This window comes from Mesoplodon mirus (assembly GCF_964341445.2).
Source record: "Mesoplodon mirus genome assembly, chromosome: 19".
Classification (NCBI taxonomy): Eukaryota; Metazoa; Chordata; class Mammalia; order Artiodactyla; family Ziphiidae; genus Mesoplodon; species Mesoplodon mirus.
The window spans coordinates 13,766,697-13,790,312 of record NC_138995.1 but is presented as its reverse complement, the minus strand read 5'-3'; the positions used below and the strand labels follow the sequence as shown (position 1 = coordinate 13,790,312).

The 23,616-nt window shown below is 58.4% G+C and overlaps 1 protein-coding gene across 2 annotated transcripts; it reads left to right on the top strand.

The window, feature by feature from the left end:
- Nucleotides 1-1,485: 1,485 nt before the first annotated feature.
- Nucleotides 1,486-23,096, top strand: MTSS2 (MTSS I-BAR domain containing 2). Of its 2 annotated transcripts, none has more exons than XM_082608234.1 (14): nt 1,486-1,681; nt 6,514-6,575; nt 6,664-6,737; nt 7,583-7,667; nt 7,752-7,843; nt 7,928-8,002; nt 9,326-9,483; nt 9,694-9,801; nt 10,728-10,825; nt 12,341-12,563; nt 18,789-18,863; nt 19,162-19,338; nt 19,523-19,688; nt 19,772-23,096. In XM_082608234.1, exons 1-14 carry the CDS (start codon nt 1,613-1,615, stop codon nt 20,557-20,559), a joined length of 2,250 nt encoding a protein of 749 aa, XP_082464360.1. In that variant the 5' UTR covers nt 1,486-1,612; the 3' UTR covers nt 20,560-23,096. The 2 variants fall into 2 exon arrangements, with proteins under 2 accessions (XP_082464360.1, XP_082464361.1); XM_082608235.1 differs by having other exon boundaries at nt 1,488-1,681; nt 12,437-12,563.
- The last annotated feature ends 520 nt before the right edge of the window (nt 23,097-23,616 follow it).

Sequence of the window (23,616 nt, the reverse complement as noted above, 5' to 3'; positions counted from 1 at the left end):
AGGAGTGCTGGCTCTGCCAGGAGAGGCTGGTCGCTCTCTGCACACTCACCTGACTGGGGTGTGGGCCCTGGGCCCAGCCCTCACCTCTATAGAACCAGCCCCTTCTTCCTGGAGAGCACCAAGCACTGGCCTGGCCCCCTGAACCCTGCCTTCTCAGGCACCTAATCTGACTTTTCCATCCTGACAACCCCCCGCCTGGGACATGTCCCCACTAGACAGATGAACTGAGCCTCAGGAGTTTCTGAATGAAGGGGCACACTGCAGAACGTTCCAGGTCACTGGGGATGGAGGGGAAGGCCCAGACCAGTGCAGGGAGTTGGGCGGGGCAGGGGGTGGGCTTCCCACATCCCCACCCCTTGATTTGGCTAAATGAGCCTTAGCTCACCAAACCTATAAGCCAGAGTCCACCTGACCCCAGGCTTTGGGAAGCCTCGGATTGGCCTGATGATCTCCCAAGTGGCTCTTGTGGGTCCCTGGAATAGAAGAGAAGGATCTTGCGCGGGCTTTTCCCCAGAGCCCCAGCATAGGGCCGGGAGGGTGGGTTTCCCTGCCTGGAGTCTCCAGAACAGGATGACAGACTGAACTCACCATGGCCAACGTACACACACATGCATCCTCATATGTGGGTACCCTGTCGTCAGAGACGGGACAGTGGCCCACCTCTGTTCTGCTGGTCCCACACGGCCCCAACCCGAGGAAAGAGGTTGCTTGAGGACCAGTACACCACCACCCCCGCAAAGGCCCGGCCTGGGGCACCCCATGCAGGTGGCATCAGCACTGGCACTGCTTGGAAAAGGAGCCAGAGAACTTCTGGAGGAGGGTCCAAACCCTTCTGTGCCTGGGATAAAACGTTCCAAGGCGGGCGGCCTCCAGGGCACCGTGCGCCCCTGCTGAGTGTGGTGTATCCATCCCACGGGATGCGCCCCGAGGACCCCAGCCTGCCCCCCCTTCTTAAAGCGCGGGAACACCCACCCCCCGACACACACACACACACACACGCACGCACGCACGCGCGCCGGAGACCAAAGGCTGGGGTGGGGAGCCGGGTGGTGGTAGTCACCTTCCCGGAGCGGGCACCCAACCACTGGTCCCACTCCCGCGGGCAAGCCGGGCGGCCCCGCCCCAGCACCGCCCCCGAACCGCGGTGGCGCCTGCGCCTGCCGGGCCCTCTAGCCCGACCAGTTCGGCCGCGCCGGGGCTCGGATTTCAAAGCCTGGGCTCCATTCCTGGTGAATGGGCCGGAGCTCGCCCGGTCTTTCCCACAGACCCCTCCCGCCACGGCCCTGCCCCGCCCCTCCCCGCGGCCCTCCCTCCGTGCGTCCACGTGACGTCCAAGCCTCGGCGGCTCGGATTACGGACGCCGCTCCATTCCCCGCGCCGAGGCTGCGCCGCCAACTGCCCGCGCCGCGCCCCCCGCGCCGCCCGCCAGCCCCGCCGCGACATGGCCCGCGCCGCCCCGCGGCGGCCCGCGATCCCCGAGCGCGGCGCGGCCGGCCGCTGAGCGCAGCCCGGAGGCTGCAGGCCCGACCCGGCCTCGGAGCGAAAGCCGCCGCGGCCCGGGTCCCCGCGCCCAGCCTGCGCCCCGCCGCCGCCGCTGCCGCCCGGCCCGAGCATGGAGACGGCGGAGAAGGAGTGCGGCGCCCTGGGAGGGCTCTTCCAGGCCATCGTCAACGACATGAAGGTAACGGGGCGCGGCGGGGCTGGCCACCCTGCGGGCGCGCGGGTGCTTATGCGGGTGCGTGCCCCCTCTGGGGACGCGTGGCGGAGGGCAGCCGTGCCCCGCTGTGTCCGTGCGCCGCCGTGTCTGTTTGTCCTTGTCTGGCCTGCGACTGCCGTGCGCCCGGGTCTCTGGGTGCCCGTCTTGGGGGTGTGGGTGCTCGTGTGTCGGGGTGTCCGTGCGGTGTCCGGGGTCCAAGCCCCGGGTCGCCCGGGTCGCAGCGCCCCCTTGGGGACCAGACCCGAGCCTGCGCACACGCGGGCTCCCCGCGCCCCAGACCCCCAAACCGTGAATGGGGTTTGGCTCCGGGAGCGACTCCACGGCCCTTTAACGGGCCCGGGGTCTCCGGCCTCCGCCCCCTAACACCACCATCCCCCCCACTCCCCCGCCCACGACGGCCCGGGAGCCCAGACAATGCTGTCACCGCCAAAGCAGGGAAAAATAATAAAGCAGGGAACCGTTAACTCCTTCCCTGCCGGCCTCGGCCTCCGCACCCGCTGCCTGGGTCCCCCAAAACAAGCTCCAGGACTCCAAGGTGTCCACGATGAGCGTTCCTGCATCCCAAGGCTTCTGTCCCCACCTTGGGAGGAGGAGGAAGAAGGTTGGGTTGATGGAACAGCCCCAGGGAAGGGCTACTCTTGCTCCGGGCTGTCAGCTCCAGCCCCTCTCCATGATTGCCCAAGGTCAGGCTGCAGCGGGCCACCAATTCCTGGCCCACCGCTGGCTCACCAGGTGGGGAAACTGAGGCCTGGGAATGGCGCAAGGTCATTAAGGAGACTGCTGGACACTCCCTGACCTCACCCCTCACTGGTGGTCTAGGGAGTGAGGGGGATCCTCTCCCCCAAAGAGGCTAGGGTTTGGCAGCTCCGATGACACGACGGGGGCCAGGAGGCAGCATTTCTACCCTTCCCCTCTGGGGCAGGCCTGTGGGGCAGGGGACGAGCAGGGGAGAGAACTGGGACCTCGTCAGACCCCCGCCCTCACAGCCTATCTCACACTCCCAAGTACACAACATAGAATCCTACCGTGACGTCGCAGGCCCCGGGAGGACACACCACAGTGCCCAAGCAGGCCCTTCGGGGGGCTCTCCCAGTGCTGCCAGGAGAAGAGCCCCAGGGGCAGCTGCCAGATCCCTGCACCCCACCCCCCACCCCCAAGAGAACTGGAGCCACCCGCACTGGGAACTACAGGGTTAGCAGCATGCATAGGTGCCACTCACTGCCCCCGTATAGGGTGCTCCCCCGAGAGCTCCGTCCCCTGCAACTCCACTCCAAGCTGCTTCTGCCGGCCCCCAAAAGTCCTGGCCTCTCTCTGCCCTCCGCAGCCCCTCCTGCCCTGTGGACATCACAGCCCTGGCATCGGGTTTCCATCCTGGGACCAAGCAGCCCAGACAACCCTCCCCCACCCATTCCCAGGGCTGGCAGAGGGGAACCTTCCCACACCCTCCTCCTTCTGGCATCCTCTCCACAAACACTGCAGAGAGCAGCAGCTTTCGCACAGAGCAGAGGGGCAGGACTGTCTCCCTCCCTCTCCAGGCAATTTGCAAGGCACTTTGGGATGAGATAGAAGGAATTGGGCCCAGATTGTAACAAGTGACTGAGGCAGGATTTTCTGATGTGTGGAAGCAAACTGGGAGAGGTTTCACCTGCGGTGATGCCAAGTCCTGATATACCTACGACACATGCATGTGTTTGGGCCAGGGACAGAGCAGGGGACCGGGCCACCTGGAGGTCGATCACCTGGATTTGAGGGACAGCTTCTGGCTGTTTCCTTCTGTGGCCTGAGCCACAGAAGGAGCAGGGTTTCCGTAGAGGAACGTGGCCAGGTTGAGGAGACTGAGCTTACCTGTGAGGCCCCTCCACACAGGGCAAGCACAGCCACCGCACGGCCACAGCACGGCCACCGCACGGCCACAGGCCCCACAACAGCACACCCTGGCCCTCCTAGAGGCCCAGACCCTGGCGTGGGAGAGGCAGAGTAGGGGGAAGAGGACCTACACCTGGAGCCTGGGGCGGCCTGGAGGAGGACAGTAGCTCAGGGATGGGGAGGGGGCCCTCGGGAGCTTTCCTTGCCTGCTGTGCCTCATTTAGCTCAGATGCCCATCGAATCCCAGAGAAGGGCAGGGACTTGCCCAAGATGACAGGGCTGGGTGTGGCACCCAGGGCTGTGCCTCAGCCCCAGGCCTCACCTTCAGCAGCACTGGCCCATCCAGAAAACAGGGTCATAATCTTTGCCTGCCCTCGAGAGTGGGGAGTGTCACCTAGACACATAGGCCCTGGCCAGGTGGGAGAGGCTCCTGGCAGGGAAGCAGGGGTCAAGTATCTGCTCTGTCCGCCAGCGTTAACCTAGCATTTACTGTGTGCTGGGCACTGTGCTAGTGCTTTCCATGCAGTCTCCATACTGACCTGCTGACATCGGTGCACTTCCCATCCTGACCTTACCGGTGAGCAGACAGGCTTAGAGAGGACGCCCTGGCCCAAGGCCACCCAGAAAGCCCCCTCTCTGGGATTGCAGCCTGAGTCGCTCATCTGCACAGCCTAGGGCCCGGTTAGAGACAATGTCCGGGTACCAGGGGCCTGGGGCCCAGCAGCCTGCCTACTGGTCTCATCCCATGCACTTGAGCACCTCTAGTGAGCAGGTAACCTCTCCCCTCCAGAGCAGCCCACTGCTCTGGGGGCAGAGCTGGGCGTCTCTCCCATCCATGTAGTTCCTGCCCCCTACCCACCCTCGATGCCCAGATATTCGTCTCCCCGCATCCCAGAAGTGTGGGGGGGGGGATCCCTGACGTGTAGTGACCAGTCAGACGGGATCAGATCCTGACCCTGGCACTTGATGGCCTTGAGCAAGCCGGTTAATCTCTCTGAGCCTCAGTTTCCTCATCTGTAGAACGGGGGTGACAACAGTATTCATTTCACAGGGTCATTGTAAGGATTCCATGCGATCACACAGTGCCTGGCCCACCACACGCTCTTGATCGACAGACAGTAGCAGTCCCTGTCACTAGTGATAACAAACCAGAGTCCTAGAACCTGACAGCCAGGGTGTGGCCCACGTGAGGGCACAGGTCCAGGTGAAGACTGAGGACACCCCTGGGGCTCTGGCTGCTTCGGCCCCTCAACCTCACCTCTGGGGTCCTCATGAGTTACCGGTGGGGGGTAGAGTCTCAGGTCCTTAGAGACCCAGGTGCTCCTGTCCATCTGCTGAGGAGGGGCCAGGCCTGGCCTCCCCCATGCCCCGTCCTGTCCGCTCTCCACCGGGAAAGCCAAAGCTGTGAGGGTCTGGGATGGAGCCATCCTGGCTGGGCAGAAGCGTCGGGGTGGGCCCCAGCCAGGGACTTTAATGGGGTAGGGACCTGTGTCTTCCCAGCTTCTCCCAGCCTGCTGCCCTCTGAGACTGCCCAGAGGCTGCTGGGGGTGCTTAGGTTTTCTGGGGGCCAGAACGGTGCCTCTGGACCCCTGTACCCACAGCATCATCCCTCCTCCCTGGAGGTCTTGGCAAGGCTTAGGGCTGAGGGTGTTGAGGTGAGGGAGGGCACCAGGCCCTCAGGACTGTCAGGGGCGGCCTCCCGGGCTCCTTTACCCTGAGCCGTGCCGCATGGAGACAGCCCACGCACAGCCTCCCCCTTCCCGCTCCAGCCTGTGTGAACTTCTCAAATATTTGCTTTCCCTGGCCACTGGTTGGGCTGGGCTGGGAGGGGAGGGAGTTTCTGAGGCTCCCAGAAGCTGCCCTGTCCTCCCCACCCCTGCAGGCTGGCCCTGTCCCTGGGTTTCCAGCCCGGCAGAGCCTCCCTCTGAGGCCTTGGGGACTGGGGTCTCTGCCTTCCCCCTTTCCACCGGAAAAGCCCCAGCTCCCAGCATCCCATCCCACATGGAAGGGAAGGTCGGAAGCACTTTGGGGCCAGGGGCTTTGCCGGCCTGAGGCTCCCCTTCAAGAATCGAGTCTTCCACAGGGCCATTGGGCCAGAACCCAACAGCCATGCGAGGGCCCATTAGCCAGAAAAACCCCTTGATCTCACTGGACAATTTGGTCACCAAGAGCCTAGCTTCCCTACTGGGAAACCCCCTCCCAACTCAGAACTTTGGGCCAGGCTGGGATAAAGGCCACACTGTGTCCCCAGGAGGGGAGGAGAACCGGGGGTGGAGAAAGGTGGCTCTGTTGGCCGCACAAGGCCCCATTCAGCCTGGGGCCTGACTGTCCCAGGCAGGCTGGCCAGGCTCTGAAGCAGCCATAGCCTCCCCGGGCCTGGGAGCCACTTCTGCTGGCCCGGGATGGATGGGTGGCCGGGCTGGCAGTTGCTTCCAGGGCACAGGGTGGGGGCCCTAGAGGCCCCAGTTTAGACCTGGCATGCCTTGAGCCCTGGCACTGTGCCTCTGCCCCCATGCCATGTGGACCATCCTGGGCTGTGTCGGGGGAACACAGTACCCCTCATGTGGCTCAGCCCAGATTCCCTGCCAGGCCCCTCCCATCCCCGAGGAGACAGGACCTGCCATTCACTGCTTCCATCTCCGTTGAGGATGTGGGCCGCCATTGCAGACAGTGGGCCAGAGTTCCTGACCGTCAGGAAGGGAGGAATGGGCAGAGGTGCCTGGTCCCAGGGCCAGGCCTCCTTCATGCCCCAGGTCTCTGTCCTTGGTCGCCTGTCCCCCTAGAGAGCCCAGGAGCCTTCCTCTCCGCAGGGGCAGGGCTGCTGTCTCAGAAACTGCCCAGAGTCTGGACCCCGGCATGTGGGGAGCCCAGCCCAGGTAGAGCCCTGCAGTCCTCATGGAGTCTCCCTTCCTCTCCCATCTCCTCTGCAGAGCTCCTACCCCATCTGGGAGGACTTCAACTCCAAGGCCACAAAGCTGCATTCCCAGCTGAGGTGAGGCTGCTGAGGGTGCCCCAGCTGGGGAGGGAATGGGTAGAAAAGACACCTCACCCACAGACCATCCCACTGTCCATCTCCCCAGGACCACTGTGCTGGCTGCTGTGGCCTTCCTGGATGCCTTCCAGAAAGTGGCTGACATGGCCACCAACACCCGAGGTAGGCAGGGGGCATGGCTGGAGGTTGGGGATGCCCCAGGTTGGGCTTGGAAGCTGGAAAGGCTGAGTGGAATAGGAACCGGGAAGAGGACACCAGGCCCAGAGTCGGGACCTTGAGTTCTGCTCCCTAATGGAATGGGCTTTTTGTGGAGAGAGTGAGCCTCTCGTCATTAGAGGCATGCAAGCAGGAGTGGGCGAAAGATGACAGGATGTTACAAAGGAGGGTTCCCTTCTCGCTTCTGGGCGTCTGGTTTGACCCCTCAGCCACAGTTGTTCATGCTTCCCTATGGTGAGTTTGACTGTGGCTTCTTCTTTTCCACCCCCTTCTGCCAGTTCTGAGAGCACAGAGGGCAGGTGAACATTCCCTGTTGGCCTTGGCATCTCCTCTGCATTCTGGTCTGAGTAGCAGGGACCTGGGTCCCCTGCTCCTTCGGGTGGTGAGAACCAAGGCAGTGGGCGCGTGCTGGCACTCTCACACCTGCATCTGGGCACACCAGGAGGGGGTTCCTGGTAGGGCAGGAGGGGATTTTGGTTGGTCTTTGATGCCAGCCTCTCCCAGCTGGGGTGAAGAGCAGCTCCTGGCCCGACCAGCAGAGCAGCCGCAGCTGCAGGAGGCTGGCATAGCCAGGATGCGCAGGACCTGGGGCCCGTACGGAGGAGGGCCTTGGTAAATACTGAGAAAAGATCAAGTCGCCTGCTGAGGCCGGCAGGATTGCGGAAAGCTGGGGGGTGGGGCGCGGGGTGCCGGCTCGGCCTTCTCGGGCCGGTGCGCCCCCTCGTGGCCCGAGGCCGGGACTGCAGAAGCCCCGTCGGGCCCGTTCACATGCTGCGCGCTTGCCTCGCCAGGGGCCACGCGGGATATCGGCTCGGCGCTCACGCGCATGTGCATGCGCCACCGCAGCATCGAGACCAAGCTGCGGCAGTTCACCAAGTGAGTGGGCGCTGCGGTCGGGGAGGGGGGCGTGTCACGGGGACACCTCCATGGTCGCCCTGACCCTCTTGCCCCCGCCCACAGTGCGCTTCTGGAGAGCCTCATCAACCCACTGCAGGAGCGCATCGAGGACTGGAAGAAGTCGGCCAACCAGCTGGACAAGGACCACGCAAAAGGTGGGTCTGGGGCTCGGCCGTGCTTCCCGCCCCACACTGGGCGGAAGCCGCCGTCACAGGGCTCCTTTCTCATCCCTTGCACAGAGTACAAACGAGCCAGGCATGAGATCAAGAAGAAATCTTCAGACACGCTGAAACTGCAGAAGAAAGCACGCAAAGGTAGAGCCCAGAGCTGGCCCACAGAGGCATAGCCCCACGGGGCCCCGCTCTGTCTTCCCCGCCGCCCTGAGGGGCGCCCCAGGGCATCATCCTGGCCTGAGGGGCCCTATCCCGCACACAGGACCCTCCAACCTGTTGGGTGGGGCAGAGGGAGCACCTTGCACCCCAGACCCGACCCAGGACCTCCCCTCCCAGGGAGGCAGCAGGAGGCCAACAGGCCCAGGCCCCCCAGGCCCCCCCAGGCCCCACCCCCCACCCCCAGGAGTGGCTCTGTCCATCCGGCTGTCTTTCACACATTCTTTCTTTCTCTGTCTCTCCTCTCCTCTCCTCGTCCCAATCCTTCCTGTAGAGCTACTTGGTAAGTCAGATGTCCATCCCTCCAGCTGCTCCTCCCGTCCTTGTCGTCCTTGTCGCATTTGTCTGTCTCCCCCAGCTCAGGGCCATTGGAAGGAGCCTCTCCAGGCCAAGGAAGAGCGAGGAAGGCGGTCGGTCCAGCGAGGGAGGGGCCTGGGGCACAGTCCCCTTGGGGCCCCTGGGGCCCCTGGCCAGGGATGAGTCCGGGGCCACTGCTGGGTCAGTCTGCCAGGCCAAGAGGGGTTGGACTGGGCAGGGTGGGGACACAGGCCCTGGCTGCCCCGCCCCCGCCAGGCCCTCCCAGAGTCCTTACCTCTTGCCTCCCCACTTCCTGTCTCGCTGTCTCCTTTACATCATCTTCTCGCCTCTCCCTGTCTCTCTCGCCGCTTCTTGGTGTCGCTGTTGCTGTCCTTGTGCATCATTCCCTGAGCTGAGTGGGGACCCATACGGAGGCACCCCGTTCCCTGTCCCCTGGGCCCAGCCCCTAGCCCTCTTGGCCCCTACACCCCCTCATGGCCTGGCCTACAGCTGCGCCCCCCACGTTCTCCTTTGTCCTGCTTCCCTTCCTCCTCCCTGTGCCCTGGGACGTGAGGGGCCACCATCCCACGGGCAGTGAGGGTATCCTGGGGGGTGGAAGTCTCAGCTCTTGAGGAGGCTGCCACTGGGCTCTCCTGAGCACAGCTGCTCCAAGGGCGGCCCTGGGGCTGCCCAGGGCTCTGCTCACCCCAGGACCTGGGTGGCTTCGCAGCTTTGGTATCTTTCCTGTGTGCTTTGTTTATCTGTTCTCTCTGTCTGCTCTGGGTACCAGCCCTTCCACAAGCCCCAGCGTCCCGACTGCCCTCCCCAGCCCCCTGGCCCCCATGGCAGTACCCAGCCCCACGGCCAGGGACACCACCACGGGGTCTGAGCTGTGGATGCAGTGGGCCAGGCCGGCATCCCCAGCGTGGCCTCTCCTCCCAACCCCTCCAGGGAAAGGAGACCTGCAGCCCCAGCTGGACAGTGCCCTGCAGGACGTGAACGACATGTACCTGCTGCTGGAGGAGACGGAGAAGCAGGCGGTGCGCCGGGCCCTGACTGAGGAGCGTGGCCGCTTCTGCACCTTCATCACCTTCCTGCAGCCTGTGGTGGTGGGTTCCTCGGGGACAGAGAGGCGTTCTGAGCGTCTCCACCATTGGGCTAGTTGAGGGGTTCCCAAGAACCATGATTTGGGAGCCTCCATCAGCCCAAGCAGCGTTGGTTGGTGGGAAGGGGTGAGGGAGGGGAGACCCGGTATGGCCGGGTCCACCAGGGTGCGTGGGCAGGGGCGGGGCCGAGAGGCTGACTTACTGTTCCATCAGAACGGCGAGCTGACCATGCTGGGAGAGATCACCCACCTGCAGGGCATCATCGATGACCTGGTGGTGCTGACCGCGGAGCCACACAAGCTGCCCCCCGCCAGCGAGCAGGTGCGGCCAGCCCTGGGGACAGGACAGGGGAGGGGATGGCTTGCCCTTGGTTGGGGATGATAGAGGAGAAAAGGGGACAGCATTTGGGGGAGGCAGCTGGACACAGAGGACCACCTTCTGTGGGGATCTAGGAGCATCTGCCCAGGTGAGGGGTGGTGTGCCCAGGACCCAATGGGGGCTTTTATATCAAGAGCAGAAGTCCCAGATCCACAGGATCCCCCTGAGCAAGCAAGGCCTGATGATGCCTACCTGCCATCCACACCCAGACCCGTCAGCTCCCCTAGACCCAGACGCTCCTGCCCCCACGTGCCACCCTGCCCACTTCACCTCACCACCGTGCTCCCATTGCACTAGGGTCAGCCCTACCTGACAGCGCCGTGACATTGCTCTCACTAGGCGCCTACTGTGTGCCCAGCCCACACGGAGCACTTGCCATGGGTCGCCTCATTCATTCACCCCAGTGGCCCTCTAAAATAGGAATGATTGGCTGCATTTCACAGGAGAGAGCCAGGAACTTGCCCAAGAGCAGAGCAGAGCCAGGATTTGAACCCCGTGGTGTCCTTCATGGTCACTCTGGCCTGGCTCCTCTGCCAGCGACAGTGAGTCCTCAGGAGCACCAGGTTCTCCCATGTCCTGGCCTGCGTAGCTTCCCTGAGAAGCAGAGGGGGCAGAATCTCCCCAGGCATCCCCCCCAGCCCTCTGGCAGCCCTGCTTCCTGCCCCTGAGTGAGGAGCTTGTGTTAGGAAAAGGCTGGGGGGCAGGGGGCTTCAGACTCCCAGGGATCTTCTTTTGGGCCCAGTTCTCAATTGGGAAGACAGCCGGGGGCCTCTGGCCCTACTAGCCCTCAGAGGGGAGGCCCAGGAAAATGATGAGGCTTTCTGCAGGGCAGGGCTGCTTCCAGTGACCCCATTCATGTCCCCATCCAGGTGATCAAAGACTTGAAGGGCTCAGACTACAGCTGGTCCTACCAGACCCCACCCTCATCGCCCAGCAGCTCCAGCTCCCGGAAGTCCAGTATGTGCAGGTCAGTGGGGGGCTGAAGTGGGGTGCAGGGAGGGGCAGGGGTACTGCAGCAAGGAATCGGGAAGGTCCCACCAAAACTGCATCAAGAATAGCTTCAGGGCCCCAGAATCCACACAACTCCTGTGTCTTCAAGGAATCTGCAAGCATAGGGGAAACTACTCTCGTCGCAAGACTGCTGCTAGTGCGGGCGTGTGTTGGGGGCGGGCGGAGGGGCAGCGGCTTCGTTTATGGAGCAATAAGTGCGCACCAGGTGCCGTGCTAAACGCTTTATGCATTTCCTTCATTGAATCCTAACACCACCGTATCAGGTATGGTGTTGTCTCCATTTCACAGAAGGGAAAGCTGAGGTACAGAATCCCAGCATTTAACCACTAGACTCTGCCAGGCTCAACACTGCTGGGCAGTAGTAAGAATCTAAGATGGGGAGGGCTGTGGAGGCGTCGGGGAACATGTGCTGAGGCTACAGGCTTACTACCTTATGGACACTGCAGCCTGGGTGGTTCCTGAGAGCTGGTGCCTGGGCAGCTGCCACGGGCCCGAACCTCAGCCTACGCTGGGCCCTGAGGTCTTGCAGAGCCAGCGAGAGGCCAAAGGTCTTGCTCAGTCACCGGTCAGGCTCAGGCTCAGGAGCACTTCCTGGGTGGGACTTGGAGAGCTATTTAAGATCAAGGCTCCTCGGCGGGAGGGCAGTGATCATAGCGCGAGTTACTGGCAGGGAGACCCCTCTGTGCCAGGCACCCTTTCCCCAGATCCACCTTGGCTGGGCAACTGGGGTATGGGCAATAAGCCAGGCACAGCAGTCAGCTGCTCCTGCAGGGAGAGGAGGGTCCACGTCAACTGGCGGCTCTTCAGACCCCGGGTGGGTGACTGGCACAGGAGCAGAGAGTTGATTGCAGGGGACACCCATGACCAAGGGTGGAGCCTGGGCACCTTCCCGGTCATGCTCAGGAGGAAGGTGACCTTCATTGCCAGGAACGTTGCCCAGGGATGAAATGGTTGCATAGAGTATATGAACTACAGAGGGCTGGACGCCCTTCAGGGGGCGGAAAGGATGAGGGCAATGGTGAGTCCAAGACCCACACAGACCGTCACCACGCAGTAGATGTTCAATTAGGATTTGATGGCAAATATCAGACTTTGAGAAGACAGTCATGATCAGACTTATGTCTGGTTGTAGCCTAACTGGGAAACTGTTTGATGCTGGGTGACTCCGTTTCCTCCTTGTTAACCTAAGGTCTACTCTTCTTGATGGCAGAGTAGGAGGTAGCTCTGGGGTGCTCCGGGGGCAGGCGCTGGGCCAGCTCTTCAGTGTGGTCCCTTGCCCAGGCCCCACCCTGTCCCACAGTCCTGGAACCCAGCTCCTCTGTGGCACTTTGGTCTCAGGACCTTGTAGTCTGACATTGTCTTTTCCTTCCTTTGCCCCTCACCTCTCTCCCCCACCCTCGTCTGTCGCCCTTCCACACACACCCCTGTGTCTCCCTGTCTGGCTGCTGTGCGCCCCCCTTCGCGCCCCCAGCGCCCCCAGCAGCAGTAGCAGTACCAAGGGTGGAGGAGCCCCGTGGCCTGGGGGTGCCCAAACATACTCACCTGGTTCCACCTGTCGCTACCGCAGCCTGGCACAGCCGGCCACCGCCAGCGCCCGCCTCTCCAGCGTCTCCTCCCACGACTCTGGCTTCATCTCCCAGGATGCCACCTACTCCAAGCCCCCCTCGCCCATGCCTCCAGACATCACCAGCCAGGTGAGGGGGCATCTGCTGAACCACCTGGGGTAGGGTGCAGTGGCCTCATGCCAGCCTCAGGCCATCCACGTCGGGGGCCACCTATGGCTGTTGAGACTAGCCCTGGAGGTCCCCAGGGCCACCACATTGAGGACCAGCCTGAACTCACTGCCTCAAGCCTAGGTCTTGGAGCAGCTTACCAGCTCTGGCACCTTGTGACCCTCCCCCTGCATAGGCTGGCTGTGATGGAGTGGCTGGCCCTAGGAGGTACCCCCAGGAGCCCCAGGATCTGCAGACATCCTCCCCCTTCTCCACACTTTGGCCAGCTCATTCTGAACACAGAGACTGGCCCAAGAATCTCTTCAGATGCAGGCTCGGATCCTGCAGCCTCAGTGAGATGGAAACAGAGAACTACAGCAGGAGACAGAGGGAGGTCAGGCCACATGCCCAGGGTGCTGTCCTTCCCCATCATGGCGAGTGCCTCCATTTGAGCTCAGCATTCTCTTTTCCTGCTCTCTTGCCCAAGGATGTCCCCACTGCATTGCCAGTCTCCCCTCCTCTGCTGGCTCATTCCTATCAGTACACAAACACATGCTCTGGTATCATCCATCTTAAAAGCCCTCCCTTCCTCCATGTTCTCCTCCAGCCACCTAGTCTCTCTCCTTCACAGCAAAACTTCTCAAAAGATTTGTCCACACTGACCACCTCTACCTCATTCCCCATTCACTCCTGTCTGCTTTACCTATCAGTAGTTGAAAAGCTGGAATTGTTCATTTCTCCCATATAGTTCTATCCGTTTGCTTTATATATTTTGAGACTATCTTATTAGGTGCATTCAACTTCAAAATGTTAACTCTTCTTAGTGAACTGAATCTCCTAACGTGATGTAGTTGATTTTCTGTTACTTTTATGTTTTCTAGCTTAAAGTCTGTTTTGATATTACTACTGCTCCTTCAGCTTTATTTTGCTCAATATTTATGGTACCATTTTCTGTCTCAGCTTTTAAGCTCACTGTGTCCTTATGTTTTAGATGAGTTTCTTATAAACAGCATATGCCTAGATTTTCTTTTCTTATCCAATCTGACAATCTCTTAATTGACGTTTTTAGTACATTCATATTTATTATGATTACTGGCAATATTTAGACTTCTGTCTTACTTTTTTCTTTCTATTCATTCTGCTTTTTCTATGCTTCTTTTGTCTCTTCTCTTGCTTTTTGTTTTTTCCTTTCCCCATTATTTTCCTTCTACTGGATTTTAAGTTATACTTCTTATTTCATTTCTTTTACAGGTTACCTTGAAATTTTACCATGCATCCGTAGCAAAGTCACAGCCCTACCTCCTGAATAATTCAAGGACCTTAACGTATATTTTAACTTCAGTCACCCACTCCCTCCCCTTATTAGCTATATATATCTCCTTTTTAATCGTCCCCATGGTTGACATTTTTCTTCTTAATTTTATCATTATTTTATACATACAGTATCTGTTTAGATTTACCCATATGTGTTTACACTTTTTTTGTTCATTTTTTCCTTGTATCCCATCTTCCTTTTAAGGTCACTTTCCTTCTTTCTAAAGTAAAATATGTCCTTTAGAAGTTCTTTTAGAATGGGTCTGTAGTAGTAAACTCTCAGTCTTTGTTTATCTGTAAATATGCTTTATATTTTTCCTCCTTCTTGAAAGTTAGTTTTGCCAGGGGTGCAATTCTGGGGTGACATTTACTCCGTTTCCACATTTTGAAGATATATTCCCCCCATGTTCTGGCTTCTGTGGCTGGTTGTAACGTCCGCTGTCAGTCACTGTTGTGCCTTTGTGAATGATCTAACTTCTCTCTCTGGCCACTTTAGTTTTTCTACAATGTATCTAATTGTGGATTTGTTTTTGTTTAACCTCACTTGGTGTGTTTGTGTTTCTCTATCTCTGTATTCATGTTTTTCATTTGTTCTAGGAATTTTCAACCATTATCTCTTTTATTTATTTATTTATTTATTTATTTATTTATTTATTTATGGCTGAGTTGGGTCTTTGTTGCACGCGGGCTTTCTCTAGTTGCAGCGAGTGGGGGCTACTCTTCATCGCGGTGCGCAGGCTTCTCATTGCGGTGACTTCTCTTGTTGCGGAGCACGGGCTTTAGACGTGCAGGCCTCAGTAGTTGTGGCTTGCGGGCTCTAGAGCGCAGGCTCAGTGGTTGTGGTACACAGGCTTAGTTGCTCCGCGGCATGTGGGATCTTCCTGGACCAGGGTTCGAACCTGTGTTCCCTGCATTGGCAGGCAGGTTCTTAACCACTGCACCACCAGGGAAGCCTGTCAACCATTATCTCTTTATTCTTACTTTCATTTGTGTGTTTCTTCACTCTCATATTTCCCATCTCTTTGTTTCTCTGGATAATTTCTTCAGGTCCATCTTCCAATGTACTTTTTCTCTATTTTATAGCTATTTAACTTATCCATTAAGGGTTTGTTTTTTTTTAATTTTGAAATAATTTTAGCCTTGTAGAAAATCTGTAAAAAGAGTGCAGAGTTCCCACCCACCCTCCCCACAGTCTCCCCAGATGTTAACATCTCACGTAACTACCAAACAATTTTCAAAACCAGGAAATTAACACAGGCACAATACTGTTAACTAGTCAACAGACTCTTTTCACATTTTGCCAGCTTTCTCACTAACGTCCTTTTCCTGGTCCAGGAGTCCAAGATCCAACACAGGACCCTACCTTGCATTTTATTATCGTCTCTCTTTAGGCTTCTCCAGTCTGTAATGGCTCCTCAGTCCCTCTTAAATGACTTTTGAATACTGGTTATGTATTTCGTAGACTATCCCTCATCTCGAGTGTCTCCGATGTCTTCCCATAATTAAATGGGCAGGAAGAGCACAGCAGTGGTTTACTGCTATTCCACCTCCTCACCAGACCTTGGTATCCTTTTCATTTGCGCCATTCTGATAGGTGTTATATCATATTGCCCTGTGTTTTTAATTTGTATTTCCCTGATGACTAATGAGGTTGAACACCTTTTCATACTTTAAAGGCCATTTGGATATCCTCCTTTTGTGAAGGACCCGTTCAGATCTTTTGCTTATTTTTCTCTCCTAGGTTGTCTTTTTCTTGTTGATTTGTAGAACTTCTTATATATTGTGGCTACAAGTCTTTTCATCTGATAATCTTCTCTGATTCTGTGGGTTGCTGTTTTACTCCCTTAATGGGGTCTTTTAATGACCTAAAGTTCTTAATTTTAATGTGTCCAATTTATCCTTTTTTTTTCAATTGTTATTGCTTTTTCTGTCCTGTTTGAGGTATTTTTGTGTACTCCAAGGTCACAAAGATGTTTTCCTCCAAAAAAAGCCTTTTTGTTTTACCTTTTCTTCATTTAGATCTGCAGCTTATCTGGAATTGATTGTGTGTGTGTGTGTGTGTGTGTGTGTGTGTGTGGTGAGGTAGAGGTCATTTTTTCCATATGAATATCTAATTGACAATTTTTTGAAAATACCATCTTTTCCTCCACTTCACTGTAGTGTGTTACCTTTGTCATAAAACAGGTGTCTGTGAATGCATAGCTGTTTCTGGAGTTTGTATTCTATTCCACTGGTTGATTTGTCTGTTCTTGTACCAATACCACACCATCTTAATTATTAATAGCGTTATAAAAATTCTTGATATCTGGTAATAAAAGTCCTCCAGGGCTTCCCTGGTGGTGCAGTGGTTGAGAGTTTGCCTGCCAACGCAGGGGACACGGGTTCGTGCCCTGGTCTGGGAAGATCCCACATGCTGCGGAGCGGCTAGGCCCGTGAGCCATGGCCGCTGAGCCTGTGCGTCCGGAGCCTGTGCTCCGCAACAGGAGAGGCCACAACAGTGAGAGGCCCGCGAACCACCCCCCCCAAAAAAAAAAAAAAAAGTCCTCCAGCTTTGATATTCTTCAATATTACCTTGTCAATTTTTGGCCCTTTGCATTTCCTTATAAATTTTAATATCAGCTTGTCAGTTTCCACTAAAAAAAAACAAAAAAACAAAAAACAACCCCTGGGATTCTGACTGGGATTACATATGTCTCTCCATTTATTATGGCTTTACCTTCTCTCAATAGTATTTTGCAGTTTTCATGTGAGGATCTTGCACATCTACTGCTGGATTTTTTGCCCTGGGTATTTGATGTTTATTGATGCTATTTTAAATTATTTCAGCTTTTTCAGAGTCTTTTACTTGTTTTTTAGCTGCTGATATTTAGCAATTTGATTTTTTTCTATGTTGATCTTATATCCAATAACCTCGCTAAAAACACATATTAGTTCTTTTGAATATTCTATAATACATACACAGTCACGTCTTTTACAAACAACTATTTTCTTCTTTTCCAATCTTTTTGCTTTTTACTTCTTTTTCATGCTTTACTGCACTGCTAGAATTTCCAGTGCTAAATAGAAATGGTGATAGTGGGCATCCTATCTTTTTCCAACCTCAGAAAGAAAAGTATTGATATTTTTGTGGATAACTCTTTTTTTTTTTTTTGCGGTATGTGGGCCTCTCACTGTTGTGGCCTCTCCCGGTGCGGAGCACAGGCTCCGGACGCGCAGGCTCAGCGGCCATGGCTCACGGGCCCAGCCGCTCCGCGGCATGTGGGATCTTCCCAGACCGAGGCACGAACCCGTGTCCCCTGCATCGGCAGGCGGACTCTCAACCACTGCGCCACCAGGGAAGCCCGTGGATAACTCTTTATCAGATTAAGGAAGTTCCTTTCTGTTGCTAGTCTAAGTATTTTGTTTTCCATGAATGGGTGTTGAATTTTTCCGTTGAGTTTTCCAAATACTTTTTTCCTTTTATTTTTTATTTTGTCTTAACAATTATATTGGTAAAATTCTAAATGTGTTTATTATTTCCTCCGAATCCTTACCTATAGAGTTTAGTTCCTTTTATTTTAGTCATCTTGGCTCATCATAAACTATTAAAAAGATCTGGGAGTCTAAACCAGGATGATTTAGAGAATCTTACTTGGCTGGTACAGGATCTGGAGAGGTGCTACTGATTAGTTCCCTTCCAGGTTTAATTTGGGTCATCGACAGGGTGAGCTCTCCACCTTGCCACTTGCCCAGTCTCAACCACAGTGCTGAAGCCAGCCTCTGCCCTGGGGACCCTCATGGTCCTGTTTCTGCCCTTGCTTTTTTCTTCATTCTTTGTTTTTGTTGTTCTTTTGTTATTTATGTATTTATTTATTTGGCTGCGCTGGGTCTTAGTTGCGGCATGCATGTGGGATCTAGTTCCCTGACCAGGGATCAAACCCAGGCCCCCTGCACTGGGAGCGTGGAGACTTAACCACTGGACCACTGGGGAAGTCCCTCTTTGTTGTTTTGAGTTGGGGGGCCTCCAGGGCACCTAGTTCCTGCCACTGTCCAGAGCAGGAGCCTCCTGGGCACCCTCGGTCCTGTCCGCAGTGGGCTTGTGCCCCACCATTCTGTGAAACAGTTCTGGAGGCCTGCACACACACCCCTGTGCCTCATCTGCACGGACCCCCAGCAGCCGAGCACAACTGACCCTCCCTCCTTTGCGCGTCAGGTTCTTCCCCTGATTCTGTGACACCACCTGCTCGTGGTCTTCCTCCACACCACCAGCAGCTCCTGTCACTCTTCTTCGCTGGGCCATCCTCTTCTTCCAAAGCACTGAATGTCGGCCTGACGTCCTTGAACCTTTTCTCTAACCACCGTCATCCTGACTGCCTAGGTGACCTTATTCTGTCCGACGGCTGCTGGATTTGTGGTTCCAAAGCTGACTTCTCCCTAAACTCCAGACTGTAAATACAATTGCCTGCATTGCATCTGGGCATAGATACCTAACAGGCAGCTCAGCTTAACATGTATAGGATGGAACTCTGGACTGTATTCCTCCCCCAGGCCTGCCCTTCTGAGAAAACAGTGACACATCAACCCAGCAGTTCAAGCCAGCACCCCGCTGCCCTCCTTAGTATCGCTCTTTCCCTGCCCACCACATCCAGGCCATCAGCAGCCAGTCCTCTTGTTAATCCTCAAAGTGTGTGGTTATTGGGCTGGGCTGGGGGGCAGGTCATTGTCCATGGTGTGCGCTCTGGGTGCTGCCTTCCACTGCATACACTCACGGCCGTGGCCGTGGCCCTGGAGGGCGTGGGGTGGGGATGCTGAGTCAGCAGGCCCTGCTGCATGCCAGCGCTGTGACCAGATCTATTCCCTCCTCTTTTCCTGCCTCCCCGCCCATCTGCCTGCCTGCTCACCTCTGCGTGGCAGAAGTCCTCCAGCTCAGCATCCTCCGAGGCCTCGGAAACCTGCCAGTCCGTCAGCGAGTGCAGCTCCCCTACCACGGTCAGTGCTTCCCACCCACAGCGGGACACAGGGAGGGCCCAGGTTCAACCAGAGGGGCGTGCACGAAGCACTTGCTCCCCGCGAGACAGGCCTCCTGGGCACCACCTGCAGCCACTCCCCACGTGCTCACATCTTCCCCTCCCGGGGCTCCTCATCCTGCCCATGGGCCTGGCAGGACGGGTGTCACAGCGTCCTCTGTGCTCTGTCCTTGGCCATGATTGTGAGCCTGAGGCCCCATGTGGGTCTGGAAACCCTGAACCTCAACAACAGTGAGGGCCCCCTTGGCCATGCCCTGCAGGACTGGGCCAAGGCCGGCCCCCACGAGCAGCCCTCAGGCAGCACCCTGCAGCGGAGGAAGGACCGAGTGGAGCTCCTCCGAGACACAGAGCCAGGCCCGGCTAGCGGGGGCACCCTGGGCCCCAGTGGAGAGGAGGCCCCGCGACCCCGCATGTCCCCTGCCACCATCGCAGCCAAGGTAAGCGGCACCTCCCTGGGCAGCCCAACCAGGGCCCCACCTTCACTCCTAGGTCAGGTCCAGGAGGCCAGGCAAGTGGTCGCAGGGCCAGCTCAGACCGCTCAGCCTGTTGGGGGCTGCCTGCAGTCCGGGCTGAGGGGGAAGTGGGGAGCAAGGCTTCAGCCTGCAGTCTTACCACCCCCAGCACGGTGAGGAGGTGTCCCCCGCGGCCAGTGATCTGGCCATGGTGCTGACCCGCGGCCTGAGCCTGGAGCACCAGAAGAGCAGCCGGGACTCCCTGCAGTACTCGAGCGGCTACAGCACGCAGACCACCACACCCTCCTGCTCCGAGGACACCATCCCCTCCCAAGGTAGGCCCTGGGGGCCGGGGGCAGGCGGCTGGGCCTTCACAGACCCCTAGGGCCCCAGGCCCACCGCATCCCGTGCCCCCCAGGCTCCGACTACGACTGCTACTCAGTGAACGGGGACGCAGACGGGGAGGGCCCACCCGAGTTCGACAAGTCGTCCACCATCCCTCGCAACAGCAACATCGCCCAGAACTACCGCCGCCTGATCCAGACCAAGCGCCCGGCCTCCACTGCGGGGCTGCCCACCGCCGGGCTGCCCACCACGTCGGGCGCACCCCCTGGCGTGGCCACCATCCGCCGCACTCCCTCCACCAAGCCCGCCGTGCGCCGCACCCTCTCCAGCGCCGGCCCCATCCCCATCCGGCCGCCCATTGTCCCCGTGAAGACGCCCACGGTGCCCGACTCCCCCGGCTACGTGGGGCCCACGCGGGCGGGCAGCGAGGAGTGCGTCTTCTACACTGACGAGGCCGCCTCGCCCCTGGCCCCGGACCTGGCCAGGGCCTCCCCGAAGAGGCTCAGCCTGCCCAACACAGCCTGGGGCAGCCCGTCCCCCGAGGCCGCCAGCTACCCGGGGCCGGGGGCCGGGCTGGCAGCCGAGGACGACGAGGAGCAGCAGCAGCAGCAGCAGCTGGCCGCCAACCGGCACAGCCTGGTGGAGAAGCTCGGGGAGCTGGTGGCCGGCGCCCATGCCCTGGGCGAGGGCCAGTTCCCCTTCCCCACTGCCCTGTCGGCCACCCCCGTGGAGGAGACTCCCACCCCGCCCCCCGCTGCCACCAGCGACCCCCCGGCTGAAGACATGCTGGTGGCCATCCGGCGCGGGGTGCGGCTCCGCAGGACCGTCACCAATGACAGGTCGGCGCCCCGCATCTTGTGATCCCACCCTCTGGCCCGGGTGAGGCAAGTGGCCTGGTCGGTAGGCAGCGACCACTCAGAGCAAAGGCACGGGAGAGAGCAGAGCCAGGCAAGCTTTTTTTTTTTTTTTTTTAAAGTCATACGGGGCAAAGCTACTTTATTGGAAAGAGACACTCATCTTGGATTTCAAGGTTTAAACAGGAAATGACTTCTTTAACAAACCTCGCCAGGACAGAGCCTGCAGGCCTGGAACTTGGATTTGGAGCCTGTTTCAACCTGTGCTTGCCCACTCCTTCCTCTTCCTCCTTTCGGGCCCTGCCTTTTCCTGGTGTGGGTGAGCCCCCGAGCCACGCTCCCCGCCCACAGCAGCGGGGCCGGGCCAGCCTCTCCCGGTCCCACCAGCCTGGCTGGGCCCGCAGTGCCACCGCTTAGCTAGCCTGGCCCAGCTTCTCGCCACCTCCCCAGGGACGGTGGCCTCGGGCTCTTCCGGAATGCTAGCCCATCGCGCCCTGACTGAGCCCCCTCCTCCTCCCTCCTCCGTCGTCTCATCTCTCTGCCTCTCCAGGCTCCTCTCCGTCGGGGAGCAGGGCCCACGGGGAGCAGCTGTGCAAGGGCCAGGGGCCCAACCGGCTAAGGTATCTGGTTTGCTGAGAAAGCTCTACTGGATGGCGGGATGGCTGGCTGTTGGGGGCGGGGTGGGGGAGGTTGCAGCTGGGAGCCCAGCCGCCGTCGCTGCCGTCGTCATCGTCATCGTCGTCATCGTCGTCATCGTCGTCGGGGAAAGGGGCCTGGGCCCAAGTCAAGCCTCTTGGGGAAGACATGCAGGGGACCTGCTTGGAGGAGGCTGGGGACCCTAAAGCAGCATCCCCTCCCCCCAGGGGTGGCTGGGGTTGGAGGCAGGGCGGGGCTGGGCAGCGGGGAAGGAGTCCAGAGGCTAGAGGTCACCTGGCCAGTCCCCCAGGAGCTGCTTTCGGATGCTGTCGCCATCCGGGCACATGGTGACCAACCCTGGTGATGGTTTCAGCCACCTCTGGGGATGGGGGCTGGAGCTGGGGGTGGGGGGAGGGACGGGAGGGGGTTCTTTTATGAACACAAAATGAGCTGACCGGACAAGGACTGCTTGTGGGGACAGGGTAGACGGTACAGGGTGTGTCCAAGAGTGCCTGAGGGACGGGGGGGCCCACACTGGCCGTTGGGCCTGTGGCAAGAGGAGGGCCTAACAGCTCTGGAGGCCAGAGAGCAGCTCTTCTCTCCAGCGTCCGGAGCAAAGCCGCAGTGAGGTTGGAAAGGGCTGGGGGCTGGGCCTCCTGCCAGTCTGCTGTGGACCAAGTCGGGGGGGCAGTCAGGGGAGATTAGCTTTGACTCTGTTGTCAGAGGAGCTGCCCTCCCAGGATGGTCCGGGCGGCGGGGAGCGAGGTGGCGAGTACCCCCACACCATGTTGCGCGCCAGCTCCAAGCAGGTAAAAGCACGTGTGCCAAGGGCGAGCGGAGGACTTCCTGCGGCCCTGCAAGGCAGCCCAGGGCGGCAGGGTCATGGGGCAGGGGCCCCTCCCGGGGTCAGGAGAGCTGGCTTTTCCTGGTCTGGATGGAGCCCGGGCTCCTGGTAGTTCTTGTGCCGGAAACTGGGGTCCAGGCACAGCAGCCAGGCGGGTGTGGGGAACCAAGGATGCCCCTGAGTGGATGGAGCCCCGCGGGGTCCCCGAAGGCGGGTGGAGAACGGTACCTGTAAGTCGCTAGGTCGGAGAAAGGAGACTTGCTGAGCGCACCACACCTGGAGGAGGGCCGGGCGAGGATGGGGCCAGGAGAGCAGGTGGCCTGTATTTTAAGGCTTGGGGCGGGGCTTACACTGCCCCTCACCACAGGGTTTGCCCAGGCGGGCTGATTTAAGATGCAGGTTATGTGATGTGAGCAGGGTAAGGGGCAGTGGGGTGGGGGGAGAGCTGAGTCCCCATGAGGAAGAGCTTGCCCCTGGGGAGGGGGGTGGCTTCGGAGACCCAGGGAGGGGGTGGGTGCGGCACACCTGCCCCCCACCCACCCATACTCCAGTGGCGCCTTTCCCCTCCAAGCCCCCCCCAGGGCTGTACATAACTCCTCCATCCCCTTGATCGCCTTGCATCCATTTAGTGACCACCTTGCAGGCCCACCCCTTTGGGATCCGAGCCAGCCATCCCGCATCACAAACTTTGGTTTGGGGGACTTCTTTACGTTTGTTTCATTTTTCTTTTTGTACAGAGAAATATTCTTTTCAAAAAGTGTCTTTTGACTGAAGTAACTTTTCTGGTGCTGTTAACTTGTTCCTTTTTTTAATTTATTTCCCCACCCCAGGCCCCCCCTCCTGGTTCCTACTCACTTTTTCTTCCCTCCACCACCCCCTCACCACCCCCATCCCATCTGAACCATTTTGTTTCTTTTCTTTCTGTCCGTTTTTGGATAAATGATCCTCTCCTCCCCCACCACGCCCCTGCAACCCACCCTCTCCTTGATTTAAATAGTCACCGCTACAAGTAACAAATGCACTGTGAAGATTCCAGTATTAATAAAGTTGTACTGTAATTAACACCCCTGCCTCCGCCTGGCTTCCTCCACCACTGCTCACCTGCCAGCACCCCAGCCCTTGCCCATCCCATCCCAGATCCCGGCTGGGGGCGGGGCTCCCTGCAGGGCTCCGTGATGGGGGGCGGGTGGGGGCGTGCAGGAGTCGCCAGGTCTCGTGCCAGGACCCATGCCTTTGAATGCCTCAGCTCTGTCCCTGCTGGGGGCAGTCTTGGGGTTGCCAGATGGAGGGTGAGAGGGCGGTGGCCAGGACACACTGTGGGAGATAAAACCCCCCCACCCCCGCAGTCAGGCTGGCTAAGGCTTCAGGGGCTGGGGCAGGGCTGGAAGGAACTCTGTCCCGCAAATATCTACCATTCCAGGGCCCTGGCTAAGGCCCTGACCACTCCACATCTGAATCCTCAGACCGAGGCCCCAGAGCCAGACCAGCCCACGCCCCTCCTCCTGCCTCCTGCACCTGGCAGGAGGGGAAAGCGGCCTTCTCCAGGTGGGCCTTCTCCAGGTTCACCCTTGCAGGTGCAAAGCA